The 15,982-nt window shown below is 39.2% G+C and overlaps 1 protein-coding gene across 3 annotated transcripts in view; it reads right to left on the bottom strand.

Annotated features, from left to right (window-relative positions):
* KIF13B (kinesin family member 13B) overlaps positions 1-15,982 on the bottom strand; it is a 199,708-nt gene that overhangs the window by 89,442 nt on the left and 94,284 nt on the right. For all 3 annotated transcript variants that reach the window (XM_049632357.1, XM_049632358.1, XM_049632359.1), the window contains exons 11-14: positions 15,423-15,635; positions 13,950-14,060; positions 10,959-11,093; positions 216-346 (exon numbers count right to left, since the gene is read on the bottom strand). In XM_049632357.1, the coding sequence (XP_049488314.1) occupies positions 216-346; positions 10,959-11,093; positions 13,950-14,060; positions 15,423-15,635 (590 nt within the window). The remainder of the gene's footprint in view (positions 1-215; positions 347-10,958; positions 11,094-13,949; positions 14,061-15,422; positions 15,636-15,982) is intronic.

The raw sequence follows: 15,982 nt of genomic DNA, 5'->3' as shown, positions 1-15,982 counted from the left end.
TTTTTTTATGAGGGCCTTATTTAAATAAGGCCACGAGAGTGAGTATAGAGAGGGAACATGGCTTAAGAACTACTAAAAAGTTAAATGTAAAGGCCTTGGTAACGACGTGAATATCTTCATTAAGTGAACTTAAAAAGCAAAGGCCAAGCATCCACAAGTAGTGTCCTTTCTTCCTCTTAAAGACTGTGACATTAACACTAATTAAAGTACATTACCTGGTGTTCTTCTGAGGAGTCAGCATAACCTGGCCTTCTGATGTGATGTCTATAATACAATGTTCAGGAAGAATTCCCATTCCACATAGCTGGATATCTTGGGAATTTGCTGACCCTATCAATGTATGTTCCTACAAAAGAATCAAATTCACTGATTAACATTGTATTCTTACATGTATAGAAACTGAAATCATCTCCCCTGAGCCCTCTTATATTGATCCATTACCTTAGCTAAAAGATTTTCTTAAGCAATCTGGAATGGGGTAGGGGGAATTTCTGGCTTTCTCTGAAATACATTCTACAAATTGTATTTCCTTATAAGGAATAATGCAGAGTTGAGTTATACCTTTTAAACCTAAAGCTATAGTTTTATATTAATGTCTATACTATATTCATTATTTTCCATTGCAATCTTGATTCCAAATACTTTATACTACTCTCAGAGCATGAGCCATATGTCAATGATATACCAAAAATATTGGTCTGAAGACCACAGTTACTTAAGCTGCACATCATTTATCTGGTCTCAATCAAGATGAGTCAACCACAAAGATAAAAAGCTATTCAAATCTAAGCATTTTGAAAAGATTACAATTATTTTATGAATCCCATGGTCTCTCTAATCCTCACAGAAGATATGATGGATGTGTTCTTCTTACTGTAGAGTCGCAATTATGCAATTCTTGAAGCCCCAATCACCAGCATTGCTTTCTGGCTGGCAACTGAGAAAGTGGATGTAAAAGTTAAGTTCCCTCTTCTGCACTTCAACATCTGACTGCCCATACATAATTAAACGCGGATAAGACCTGGATGTGTCCCTAGGCCACCTCCTCCTTGCATACACCTGGATCAGGGGTCAGATACAAAATATGTAAGGCTTTGCAAGTTTTATAAAACCACTCTGCCTCATAGTGTGAAAGCAGTCAGATAACACACATATGAACAAGTGTGGCTACTTTCCAACAAAACTTTATTTATGAACACTGAAATTTGGACTTCACATAATTTTCACATGTCTGAAATATTATAGCTTTTCTATTTTTTTTTCCAACTATTTAAACAATGTAAAAACCATTCTTAGCTCCCAGGCCGTATAGAAGCAGGCAGGGAGCTAGATTTGGCCAGTGGAAACAGTTGCTGACCCTTGATCACAATGACTTCATCCAGCCCCATGGGTTTTAAATGCTGTTGAGACAGGAAAACTAAAGGGACCCTATGAAAAACTGCTTGTTTTGCTCCTTTTCCTGCTTCTGTTCTTGCTAGGACCCACATCCCCCTACACATACACATCTTATAGAACAGATAATGTGTCCTCCCGGTAAAGGCAAAGGAGTTAATGATTTCTTTGGAGTCTTTCAGCACAATAGACACCATCTACGGAGTGACCAAGACCACTGATCCACCAAGAACTGTGGCCCTAGGGCACAAGTGGCTTATGGAGGACACCTAAACACTTGTCTATGTTCCTGGATGCCTGAGAAGACACAACCCTCAATAAAAACCCCAGGCTTCAAACAAAGATGAAACTTACTTTCCTTTCAGAGTCTCCCAGTTGCTCTGTATCTGCTTTCTCTACATATCTTCAATAAACTGCTCTCATTTCCTCTTGGCTTACATTTGGTTTCCATCCTGAATGAAGTCAAGGACCTTCTTGGCTGGTTCTGGAGAACCCCACCTGGGTCCTCAGACCTCACCTGCCTGCGACACTGTTTCTATATAAATTAAATCACTAACCAGGAACCATAAGCTTTAGTTCATTATTTTCCTGCCTCCACTACCACTATTCTAGTCTCAATAACCATTATTTGTTGCCTACTTGGATGTCTAAAGACATTTCAAGGTGTCTAAATGTCTTTAATGTTCATTTATTTATGAGAGAAAAAGACAGAATGCAAGCAGGGGAGCGGCAGAGATAGAGGGAGACACAGAATCCCAAGCAGGCTCCAGGCTCTGAGCTTTCAGCACAGAGCCCGACACAGGGCTCAAATCCACAAACCACAAGATCATGACTTGAGCCCAAGTCGGAGGCTTAACCAACTGACCCACCCTCTAAATGTCATTCTTAATGACATTTGAGTATCTAAAGACATTTCAAAGTGAAAGGGCCAAAGCAGAACTTTTGCTCCCCCAACCTCCACCCAATGAGTCTATTCTCTTCTCCATTAATAGTGGTACTGCCACCACCCAGGTAGTCAACTAAAAAGGTTAGGTGCTACTGAGCCCTATCTTCCCCTTACCAGCCTACTCCTGGATCCATGTTGATCAGAACGTCCCTACAGACTGTCCCTCCAAAACATATCAAGAATTGGCTCATTTTCCCTCCACCTCTACGATCGCGCTTTACACTCTACTGCTCGGGTGAATACAGGTGCCTCCTACTATCTCTCCACTCCTAATCCCTCACCCCCATCCACTCCCAGCACAACAGCTGATCGTGCAGCGCCCCCTATTTAAAACCCTCAAGTGGCTTCCCTTTGAACTTCTAATGAAGTCCAAATTCTTACTCAGGCTTACAAAAAATGCTCAGTGATGTGGCCCTGCCTGCCTCTCCTATCCTAGCTCTTACTACTCCCCCTTCTCCTGGAACATGATAAGGCCATACTGGCCTTTTATCTGTTCTTTGAGCACACTGGCTGGTTCCTCCACCTAATCTTGATATTGGTAGTTTCTTATCATTTCTATCTCACCTTTTAAGGGAACATTCTCAGGGAGGTGTACTCGGAACTGACAATCAGATATAAGCACCCCACCACTCTCCTATTTCAATTCCTTACCTAGCACTGACTATGGGTTGGTTTACTATATGTCTCCACAGCTAACATGGAAACACCACAAGAGCAGAGAACAGCCTGACCTGCTCCCCACTGTAATCCAAGCACTTAACACATGCCTGGCACAATTAGTCATTAAAAAAATATAAAGGAAAAATAAATGATCATTTGTCTTCAGACTCAAAGGAAGATGATTCTCTCCTCCTCTTTGCTGGTAACCCTTCTAATTATGTTGTGGGTCCCAGTGATTCCTATCTCTTCTGGGACCTCAATCTCATAAAAAGGGCCCTTCCCCACTAGTATATTCATTTCACCTTTCCTGGGGGTTTCTTCTCTCAGCTGTACTGCAGTGGTGATTCTAAGGAAACAAAGAGCTGGGATCCAGAGCTGCCCCATGGTATCCTATTCGGTCCCCAAGGAGTATATAAAATACAGAGGACATTCCACATAAAGCTTTACTCTTCACTATTAGCTGAGGCTTTCTGGCCAATCCTATACTTTCCTAATCTGGAGAACAGGGTTTGACTCCATGAAACTACAAGTAATGCTTTGTGATGCTCAGTAGCAGGCCTAAAGAATCTATTCCATGCCTATCTGCATTCCCCACTTTGGCTCCCCCCCCCCCCCCCCCCCCACCGTACAACACCAACCCCACAGTGAAGTGAAGTTCCAAAAGGGGGGAGAAAAGAGTCTAAAGAGAAAAAGGGCCCAAGACCACCTAAAAAAGAAGGAAAAATTGTCAAAGCACTTGCCTTGAACTATATAACCCAGGTTGGGGTTTGAGTCTAGAACCAACTCCCACTACCATAGTCTGACTGCACACAGATTCAGGTCCATGTCTGTGCCTTTGCTCTTGTTCTCTTTTCTTGAAAGACTCCCTCTTCCCTTCATCTAAATACAAGGGTCTTCTAATTGAGGGTCATTTTCTACTTGAGAAAGTTTCACCAGTAGGCAACACTGACTTCTCCCTTCTCTGAATCCCCTTAGAGGGGATACCATATTTCACTATCAATTGCACAAATGTTGCTTTTTTCCTTTATTTAGACAGCAGTCTTCACAGAACTCCTGCATCTTCTACAACAATGAGCACAGTACATGACACATAGTGTATGCTAAGTATCTATTGATAGACTGAATTAAAAATTATTGGAGATAAGATATTAACACAAACATGCAAAGGCCTAATCCAAATTCTGGAAGGAAAACTTCATTTTTTTAACAAATGTATACTAAGTACCTATTATGAGTTGGGCACTGAGTCACAAGAGACAAAGTCCCAATTATGGTGCTTACAATGTCAGTGACAACTTAAATCTCTCTGTTGAGGTTATAATCTATTCTGATTTGGATGATGATTCACTGTAATCTCAAACACTGCACTCTAACAGCTCAATCTGCCAAAGCATTACTGTTTGATGTTTAGGCAACTTAAACAATAAGCTTTTTGATAAGTTCTTCCTATTGTGCTCTAAGCACTGCAATAAAAACACTGACAAGGAAAAAAAAATAAACTTATCATAGGTTGGCACAGTTTATCTAATGAGTATCTAAGTGCTATGAAAGTACAAGGTAATCAAAACAAGATAAATTAATCAGGGGTGGCTTTTCAGTCTCTTTGTGATATGTGGATACAATGATTCTTAAACCAGACTACTTTTGGGGCGCCTGGGTGGTTCAGTCGGTTAAGCGCCCAACTTCAGCTCAGGTCATGATCTCGCAGTTCGTAAGTTCGAGCCCCACATCAGGCTCTGTGCTGACAGGTCAGAGCCTGGAACCTGCCTGGATTCTGTGTCTCCCTCTCTGTCTGCCCTTCCCTTGCTTGTGCTCTGTGTCTCTCTCTCTCTCTTTCAAAAATAAATAAACATTAAAAACAAATTTAAAAAAATAAAGTAGGGGCGCCTGGGTGGCCCTAGTCGGTTGAGCGTCCGACTTTGGCTCAAGTCATTATCTCACGGTCTGTGAGTTCGAGCCCCGCATCGGGCTCTGTGCTGACAGCTCAGAGCCTGGAGTCTGCTTCGGATTCTGTGTCTTCCTCTCCCTCTGACCCTCCCCTGTTCATGCTCTGTCTCTCTCTTGTCTCAAAAATAAATAAACGTTTAAAAAAAATAAATAAATAAAGTAGACTGGTTTTAGGGAAAACTTTAGCAAATATAAAATACCATATGTAAAAATCTCAGAAATAATCAGAGGCTAGAAATGGTTTTTAACCTTTTTTCATCCGTTTAAGTTTAATTTCACTGGAGAAGATTAGTTAACTATTCTATGAATTTACTGTACCTTGCTTCCTTTATAAATCAACTATTTATGTGGCTCTTTTGAGAATCTCCCTTTGACCAGCTAAGTCCTAAAAGAAAAAGTAAGACAGAGACAGAGGGGAAAAGAGGGAGGGGAAAAAGGAAGATGAAGAGAGACAGGACTTGTCCACTAGTGACATATTTCACAGGGTAGCTTTTCCCAGCCTGCAAGAAGAAAAAGTAGCATATGGATAAAGCCCATGAGGTCCCTCAGTCTTACCAGCATTCCCAGATAATTTCTGAAGGAAAAGGTAAGTAAGTACCAACGGCACTAAGCAGAAAAGTACCTGTTACTCTTCACATATCTAAGTAATCAAAATTCTTTAATAAAGAAGTCATGCTAGCTTAACAGAACCTAGACTCTGAAGACAGCTTTTCTGGAATGGAGGTGAAAAGGGCAGGAATGCTATCTTCCCATCTTTTACAAATTCAAACACTACACCACACAGACCAAACCGCTGCCAACCCAAGAACTCCTACTGTGCCATGACTGTGTCTTCTTCATCTTGGGGTCCTTGGGGCCCAACCCACAGCTCCACAAACACTGAATGGCTGATGCCTCTGCCATTCTCATCACTTCAGTCGGTGACTGTGAATACTGGCAAAGAGGACAACAGGCAGTTTACTTTCAATGGGAGCTATACTATAAAAGACATGTGTTTTAAAACTGCTGCCGAGGGGTGCCTGGATTGCTCAGTCAGTTGAGTGTCATGATCTCACAAGCCCGTGTCGGCTCTGTGCTGACACCTCAGAGCCTGGAGCCTGCTTAGGATTCTGTGTCTCCCTCTCTCTCTGCCGCAACCCACTCACATTCTGTCTCTGTCTCTCTCAAAAACAAACAAACATTAAAAAAAAGTTTTAAAGGGGCACCTGGGTGGCTCAGTCGGTTAAGCATCCGACTTCGGCTCAGGTCATGATCTCGCCGTTTATGAGTTCAAGCCCCATATCAGGCTCTGTGCTGGAAGCTCAGAGCCTGGAGCCTGCTTCAGATTCTGTGTCTCCCTCTCTCTCTGCCCCTCCCCCGCTCACACTCTGTCTCTCTCTCTCTCTCTCCAAAAAAAAAAAAAAAAAAAAAAACATTAAAAAAAAATTTTTTTTAATAAATAAATAAAACTGCTGCCTGGGGCACCTGGGTGACTCAGTTGGTTAAGCGACCAGCTTCAGCTCAGTCATGATTTTCACGGTTTCAGTTTAAGCCCCACGTCCCACTCTCTGCTGTCAGCACAGAGCCCACTTTATTATTTTTTTAATTTTATTTTTTTAATTTACATACAAATTAGTTAGCATATAGTGCAACAATGATTTCAGGAGTAGATTCCCTAATGCCCCCTACCCATTTAGCCCATTCCCCCCCCCACAACCCCTCCAGTAACCCTCTGTTTGTTCTCCATATTTAAGAGTCTCTTATGTTTTGTCTCCCTCCCTGTTTTTATATCATTTTTGCTTCCCTTCCCTTACATTCATCTGTTCTGTCTCTTAAAGTCCTCATATGAGTGAAGTCATATGATTTTTGTCTTTCTCTGACTAATTTTACTTAGCATAATACCCTCTAGTTCCATCCACATAGTTGCAAATGGCAAGATTTCATTCTTTCTGATTGCCGAGTAATACTCCATTGTATATATGTACCACATCTTCTTTATCCATTCATCCATCGATGGACGCTTGGGCCACAAAGCCCACTTTAGATCCTCCGTCTCCCCTTCTCTTGGCCCCTACTCCCTACCCCACTAGCACGTGCTCTCTCCCTGTCTCAAAAATAAATAAAAACATTTAAAGTTGTTGCTGAATCGCTGGTATGAATCCTTATCAAGTGTGTACATGTATAATTTGCTCCAAATCCTTCAGAATCAGCCTTGTTTCCAGGGCCATTAATAGCTGACTTGTGCAAAGAGCAGATCCAGAACCGCATAAGCAAAATAGCCCTCCTGAGAGATCTGGAGGATAATTGAAAGGCATGATGAGAATCAATTATACTGTGATCCCATTTCTGTAATTTAAAAATATGTATCAGTATAAGCCTATAGATATACATATAGGAACAGACCCAGCAGATACAGATAAAACTATTAAGTGTTAACTGTGGTCATCTCTGCATGTTGGAATTTGGGCACAAATCCCCCCTCTTTTTCTAGTATGTGTTTATAAAACTCTTCAGAAAACAAAGTGTATTACTAGCATAATGTTTTTAAGGTGGGGGAAGCAGCTCTTCCCTCTAGAAGCTTGGCTGGCACTGGTATAAATGTCCAAGACTGTCTTAGAATCACAGGCAGTCCTTGATTTGCATGAGAGCAAAGGATTGTAAAAATAACATTGCAAGGAGATCTTAATAATCAATGGGGAAACTGCAATTATTCTGTGACTTTTTAAAATGTCTGTAAAACCATTAAGATTTTTCTTACTGTTACAACATATAGGATAATGAAAAAATAGTAAAACCGATATTTATTTAGTATACTGTAATTTAGACTATTAGAAACACTGAGGGGCGCCGGGTGGCTCAGTCGGTTAAGCGGCCGACTTCGGCTCAGGTCATGATCTCGCCGTCCGTGAGTTCGAGCCCCGCATCGGGCTGGGTGCTGACAGCTCAGAGCCTGAAGCCTGTTTCAGATTCTGTGTCTCCCTCTCTCTGACCCTCCCCCGTTCATGCTTTGTCTCTGTCTCAAAAATAAATAAACGTTAAAAAAAATTTTTTTTTTTTTTAAAAGAAACACTGAAATTTAAAGCATTTTATTTCTGGGGTGCCTGGGTGGCTCAGTTGGCTAAGCATTGGACTCTTGATTCGCGCCCCGGGTCTTTTTTTTTTTTTTTTTTTAAGATTATTTATTTTGAGAGAGAGAGAAAGGGAGCATGAGCAGGGGAGAGGTAGAGAGAGAGAGGTAAAGAGACAGTGAATCCCAGGCAGACTCTGTGTTGTCATCGCAAAGTCCGACGCAGGGCTCCAATCTTACAACCATGAGATCATGACCCAAGCCAAAATCAAGGGTCAGATGCTTAAACGACTGAGTCATCCAAGTGCCCCATCTCAGCTCAGGTCTTGATCTCAGGGTCGTGAGTTCAAGCCCCACTTTGGGCTCCATGCTGGGCATGCAGCCTATTTAAAAACAAAAAGTATCTTATTTTCGTTAAAAGCTTATCAGGAGTAGTATAAACAGTACCTGCCTTCTTCTCAATACGTAACTTACAATATGGAGGGAGCATATTTCCTGTGCCTTGACAAACTGTGATACTCCTTTCTAAGCTTCTACCGTTTTAACCTCTGTGCTCTAGATGCTGTGAAATATCTCCAAGAGCTCCTTTAGTGTGAAGTGTTCTCCAGTGTCCCTTTGAGCCATCTTCATCCTTCTCATCACACTTTCATTATTTATATCGGTAAGTTCATCTTCACATTTCCCTGGCTGCATGTGTAGAATCTCACAAACGGCAGTGGCGTCAGCATCATCTACTAGATTGTGGTAACTGGAATTTGTGTATGTTGGAACCATGACATGTAAGGACTGCCCACACATGCAAATTAGATGCAAAATTATCTTGTGAGTTATGTTCCACCTATGGTTTGGCCACCATACCTTGCCTCTACCAGTTCCAGACAAAACAAATATATAGAGGATTCTGTTCTGGAAGAGAATCATACCACTTGGAACTAAAAAGAACGTTAGAGAGAATTTAATCCAGGGTCCTCTTTTATAGATGGGGTGCTGAAAATCACCCAGAGATATGAAGTCATCTGTCCAGCATCTAAATTGATTTCAGAATTTGAAGGCAAGAAATAAAAAATGCTCAGCCTCCAGATTCTTCCAACCCACATCATGGTATCACTTTACTGAAGCAAAAACTGTTCTTGGATTGAGATCATCCTTTTGAATGTGCTTGGTCATGAATATACTTTTGTCACGAGGTTAGCCTGGGCAGTGAAGAAATCAACACTGCCTTAGACTCTGCCAAAACAGGCTTGACCACACAGTCTGAAACAGAATCCCAACACCTCCACACAAGATGACCAGAAATATTTTGACTACTCTCCAAAAGTCTTTAAATAGTTTCTTTAATTTTTTAGTTAAGGAACAGATAGAATCAGGTTTTTTTTCTTGTTGGCGTATGTGTGTGTTCCAATTTGAACTTCATCACATCAGAAAGAAAAAGAATTCATAGTTCTGAGAAATAAAAAGGGCAGAATATTTGTGTCTTATTCTGTCTTGTACCTCTCCTAAAGCATATGAATACCTATAGCTGAAACCCTAACAGAAAATGCTGCCCACATCATTAAGAAACATAGTAAGTGATATGATCACTTATCATTTTTTTGCAATAGACAAGGGTAATATACATAAGGTACCACGCTGAGTATCAAGTAAGAAGATGGTATGTGGAATATTTTATATTTTACAGTGCTTCTGTTTACAAAGTACTTTGTAAATATCAAGTCTTATTTAATCCTCATAGGGCTCCTGTGAGGGAGTCAGACAGGGAAAGCACCCTTCTATAGAGGATGGATCTGTAGACTGGAGGGGGCAAAGGACTTGAGATCACACATCCGTTCAGCAGCATACCAAACTAAAAACGTGGGTCATCTCCCTGCCACTCCCATGTTGCTCCCACTTGAACACAACAGCTGAGAGTGCACATATACTATATGTATCAAAAACACAATTTAATTCACAGCATAATACAACATGGTATCAGATACTCATTAATAAAGGGGCTTTATTTATCAAAATAACACAAACCAATTACCCCAGGATATCTTTAATAAAACCTGGGAAACTAGCCAATGCATCGTGAATTCTTTAGTCTCTTTAGAAATGAAACCACACAATTTTCTAATTTTAAAGCAGTTTCCAACTTTACCAGCTCATTATCTTTAATTTCTTAGTCACTTCAGTTAAACCTACATATATAGTATCCATATTGTAAGGGTGGAAAAGATTTCCTCCCAGTATATATTAACCACAAGTCAAAATCATATAGTCCATTACCTAATTCATTTACGCCCTGGGACAAGGTGATTTTGGTGAGCTCCTCCTCGTAATTTATGTAGTGTCTCAGGATTCCTGCTTATTCTAAAGTTGTCTCTTGTCTTCCTGATAAGTGCCACAATTTACAGATTTCAACATACATCGCTATTTGGGTTTCTGACCCTCTCATTCTCTAAGTCATCTATTCTTTTTTTGTAAGTCAATAATCCAAATTTTTGAATTTTCCTAAATTACTGGAAACAAATTTCATAGTAAGTGGTCCTACACCATAACTTTCTTTAAACATTTCCTCTTGTAATCTGATAACCACTCAGAAAAGGGTGTGCTTCACATAAATGACAAAAACTTTAGTCTACTAATAAATCGTTTAGTTCGAAAACTCATTCTTTAAGCTTTAAAGTTATCTACTTAGCTCCCTGGCATAAATCACAGTCAATCATAGTAGCTAAGATACTTAATGTCTTGAAAATAACATCAGAATATTAGTTTTTATATTACTAGGTTGAATTACATCACTTGAAGACTAAAAAGGGTAACTAATCTCAGAAACTCAAGATTTTTCTACCTTCTAGTTTATTCGAATAGAAACAATTGTGTTAATTCATTATTTTTGAATAAGCATGTTTCTTCAAGTTAAAAAAAATACTATGAAATATTGTTCTATATCATGGCAGGAAATAGCAGCAAAGCCTGTTACTTCACCTTTAAATAGTAAACCAGAAGTTCATTCAGAGCAGGATCAGCATTCAGATTAACAAGGAAGCATTTATCATCCCCAACTTTAATCCCAGAAGATTGAAGAGATATTCCAAGACTCTCAAGTTGCTTCTGTCGCTCCTATAAATGTATTAGAGAAGGATTAATTCCATAGCTATTGACACAGCAAGATATAAAAGGTCTCACGTTGGAATAATCATTAAATAATTTTATAATTTAAGTATGTTATCTTAGGACATGGTATTATAGATTATTGCATTTTTTCTTTCCAAACTATATAATGTTTTTCATTTTGTTAATTAAAACTTTGTTTTGAAAAATAAGCCATTACCAATAGCAACAAAGTATACTATTGAATTCCCAATGTTCCTTCTTAAAAATATCTAACATCTTGAATTTGTGTTTCTCACTTAGTTCTATACATATGAGCAAAGGTGTTTTACCAACTGTGATCTTTCTAAAAGGCCAAATTTTCAATACACTCCCTTGCTTGATACCCTCAGTGATTCCCCAGCAGGATAAGGGCCAAACTCCCTCAACAAAGTCCACAAGGCCCTTCAATCTGGCCCGTTTCCTCTCCACCTTCATGTCTTATCATTCCTACTCTCAAAGCCTGTGCTATAGTTAAATGGAACTCTTCCAGGTCCCTCAAAGTGTCAAGAATGCTCTCTTAAGAGATTTTACACCTGTTTCTTCTATCTGAAGTATACTTGTTCTCATACTTGGTAACTCAGACTTGTTTACTTGACCATTTCTCTATGAGAGCATGGATCCTATCTATCCACTGTGAATTCCTGGCACCTAGCAAGCACAGTGCATAACCAGTGAGCACTCAAAACATCAGGTTTGTAAATTTACCAAAATAAAACTTGTAGGGGCACCTGGGTGGCTCAGTCAGTTAAGCATTTGACTTGTGATTTTGGCTCGGGTCATGATCTCACAATGGTAAGATTGACCCTGCTGCACGTTGGGCTCTGCACTGGGCGTGGAGCCTGCTTGCAATTCATATTCATACTTATTCTCATTCTCTCTCTCTCTCTCTTTCTCTCTACCTCCCTGCCGCCCCTCCTCTGCTTGAGCATGTGCTAAATAAATAAATGAATAAAACTTGCATATGCATCAAGTACTACTTTCATAATAAGAGTATGAACCTTTCTTTTTTATGACTGTCTCTGAGACCACACAATATATGAATGTCTGCATATAGGGGGAGACGCATGACTCCTGCAAACCAATGCTCTACAATTAAAGTATATGAATTGGGGCAAAGTAGGGTGTCTTTGACTATACATAAATAACAAATAGTAATGAGTCACAGCCACCAAAAGCCTTTGATTCTGAGGAAAGACAAGATAGGCTAAGTCATTTAATTAGGGCCACACAGTAAGTTTGCAGCACAATTAAATTACAGCCTGAAGAATTTGCTATTTTTAGGGATACCATCCCAAAGTTATTTGACCATGGACCATTTTTCTTCCCAGAAGACTTATTAACAATTTGTGGCTATACTGCCAGAAATACAATTTGGGATATGCTTGTCTCTTTTGGAAAAAGGTCAATGACTAACAGACCAGGTCTTTTCCCATGAAAGAGGAGTTAGCAAGCTCAGCAGCACTGAAGCCTGGGGGCTTGCAAAGATAAGGTGCTAAATGAGGTGTGAGATAAAATCAGGCAGGGTTCTCAAAAGGGACGTGTGAAAGAGGCAGAGAACAGTTAGGTAAGGAAAAGATGCTAACGATAAGATTCACCAGTATTCACCAGTATTCGCACTGCAATTTTACTTAAGACCGACCCTGTCTTGTAGCAGCAAAGCAACTCAAATACAGTAGCACTTCAGGGTCAATGTTTACTTTTGGAGTAGCTCAAAAAGGCTCACACAAATTAGTTCTAAACTGGATAATTATTAGAATGACTTATAATTTATGAAAAACAAGTGAAATATGTAACGAGAAATGGAGTTCATACACTGGAATATTCTCTTCTCTGTAATTTGAAGGATATGTATTAAAATAACCCAGGATAGGGATACAGTTAAAACAAGATGGATTACATGGTGATCTTTAATGAAACTGGGTGATGGTACATGTAGATTCATCATACTCTTCTCTTATTTTGATCTATTTTGAAAATGAATATAATAAAAAATATTTAAAGTCTGTCTGCACTAATATAAATATAACATCCACTTTATGCTACATAACAGTAGTACCATCCTACAACATCTGATGTATAGATTGATTCTGGGCAGCACATTTAAAGATGGAACCTGCTGGGTGACAAAAGAAATACCAAGTTATATATATTTACTAAACAAGAAACCATTGAAAACACTAGAGATTTTTAACTTTAGAAAAGGAGGGGAATAGGCAGAGGTTACCTTACCATGAAAAGACTGCTCAGTGGGGTAATGAACTCCACATTCTATTTTTAAGAGCAGAGGCTGAACATCCATCTAACAGGAAAGCCATGGAGCAAGTCTTTTACTAAGTAAACAACTAGACATTTAAGATTCTTTCCAAACGCTAATGTTCCTACCTTAAAATTTCACAACTCCACCTGTATTAAGTGTGAGAGACAGTCACCTCAGATTTAGGTATTTCATATTACTTTTACTGAGTTGTCATAATGAAGCCAGAGGCTTATAGCCTAATATCTACCACTAAGCATTTTATAGTTTGGGTAAGTTCCTTAGGTCTTACTTAACTAGGTATTCAGAGTCAGAGGCTACAAAGTAGTTATTTCATTTAAAAAACTTCTATGACCCTAAACAAGTATTTCTTACACAATGAACAATTAATTGTAATTTGTCTTCTTTATCTTTGTAAGGCAGAGACTCTTGAATCTAGGTTCTTATTAGTGGTGCTAGATTTGCCATCTCCAAAGCTAAAAAATCAAAACAGGAACCCAAAATGACATCTGAGTTGCATTGCACAAACTGCCAAGAGGTTTCTGTGTCTTTAATCAGAAAGCACAAACCTGTGCAATCTCCTCGGTTTTCCTTAATTTCTCCTCCCAGGTCACAGTCATTTCCTGGATTAGCTTCTCTGATTCTTCTAGCCGGTCTTTTAGCTCTGGAGATTTCATTGCCTATAAGCAAAATGTTTATTTCATGAAATGTCTGTACCATGCTCTGAAGAAAGCATTAACTAAATCCAGAAGGATAAAAATAACAGGCTGCCTCCTCTCAGCTCTACAAGTCACCAAGGTCTCTGATCTACTTAAGACATAACAATGAATGCCACGGACACACAGCATCCAGACTGTATGCACCCCACAAGCTCATTCAGTCATCCAAGGTGGGCTTGAAAGGAAGACCTAACTGCTTCCTTTTCCTCCAACCAATTGTCACTGTGAAGATGTAGCTTCACAGAAAGTTCAAGTTCTCAAGGGCTTATTTTTAAATCCCAATAGGTCATATATCTAGACTTATACACAGGATTCATTCTAGTCTCTACTGATGACTTCAGGTATTGATTCAAGTATATACAGACGTACATGTTACAAACTGAATGGTGTTATTAATACCAGGAAGACAGAAACAAAATTTCAAAGAATCTTAATAAACCATAAAATTATTCCTATAAAAACAGGATAAGTTTCAACAGGCAAAAATATAACCAAAATGACGTTTTGACCATGTATTTTACCAATCTACTACCAGAAAACAGGTTATAAGAAAAGAAAGGGCTAATATCCCAATACCAGGAAAGAGTCCCATAGTCCTGGGAAATTGTGGGAACAGAAATGCTAATAAAGTAGAGATCCTGAATCTGGTATTTTATTTCACTTTTCAAAAGAAAAACATTTGGTTGCAGGTTAGAATTGTGTAGGTTTCAAATTCAGTAATGGAACATAAATAGCATACATTATAGAATATACATAGGGTAGTAGAAATAGAGTACCTCTAAATAGGTGGGTATTTCTGCTATAAAATACTTTTTCTATAAACATAATTAAGCCACATGAAAAAACTAGGTTATCAAGAAGTGGAAGATGTCCTTAAGATTTTCATTCTGACTTCAGCCAGTGAACAAATGATACAGCAAATATCTGCTTGAGTTCTCTTCCAGTTAGTCTATGCCCACTCTTTACCATTTTCTGCGCTAAAATTATATACATTTTGTTTCAAGAGTCTCTCTCCCTCTCTCCCTTATTCAATTATACCTCTTCTTTTTTGTCTGCTGCCTATACTGTGGAAAGGAACATTTTCTCAATTCCCTATATTCTTTCTGTTCAATCCTTTCACACCTGTAAAAAAAAAAAAAAAACTCTCTAAATTTCAACTATGAAAATCTATCTGCCTTTATTTATTATTCATCTCAAATTTCTCTTACTATAGGAAACTCAAAAATTTTAAGTGGAGTACTTAGCACTTACAGCTAAGGGGAAGAAAATTCAAGTTCTAGCTTTTCCTAGACCCATAAAGTGTGGCTTGGCTGTGCCTTATACCTCTGCTTTAGTTAGCTGTTCTCGGAGTTTTTCTACTTCTTCCCGGAGATCCCGGATAATTCGTGCATTAGGATCCTCATTCACCACAGCATGGTTCACGATGTGCTTGGCACGGTCTGCATACCGCAGAGTTGAAAGGGTTTCATCATAGTTATCGGCGGCTGGACTAACAGTGGCCACCATGGCTGTCTTGCTGTTACCCCCAAGACTGTCCTAGATGAAGAATGAAATTGAGTAGGATTTTTAAGTTGGAAGAAAACATCATATGAGAAAGATGAAGTCAGAAAGGGTGAGAGAACACATATTTAAGGACAAAACTAGAACTGAAATACTGATATGCTGAACCCCAGTCCCATGCTCTTTCTTCTCTGCCAAGCTATGTTTCTGCAGAAGGGAGATCTGGTTATTAAGAAAGGACGGGGAAATACAAAAAAGGCTCCATTTATTTCAGTTTAATAACAATTGGTTCTAAGTTAATTTGTCCTCTTCTAACAGGCAATATGATGTCGTAAGTCAGCGCACTTCTCAAAACAAAAAACAATGATTTCTTAAATGACTAA

Source organism: Panthera uncia, chromosome B1 (genome assembly GCF_023721935.1).
Source record: "Panthera uncia isolate 11264 chromosome B1, Puncia_PCG_1.0, whole genome shotgun sequence".
In the NCBI taxonomy this organism is placed as follows: Eukaryota; Metazoa; Chordata; class Mammalia; order Carnivora; family Felidae; genus Panthera; species Panthera uncia.
The sequence above is the reverse complement of the archived record's forward strand: the minus strand, read 5'-3'. Positions and strand labels throughout refer to the sequence as shown.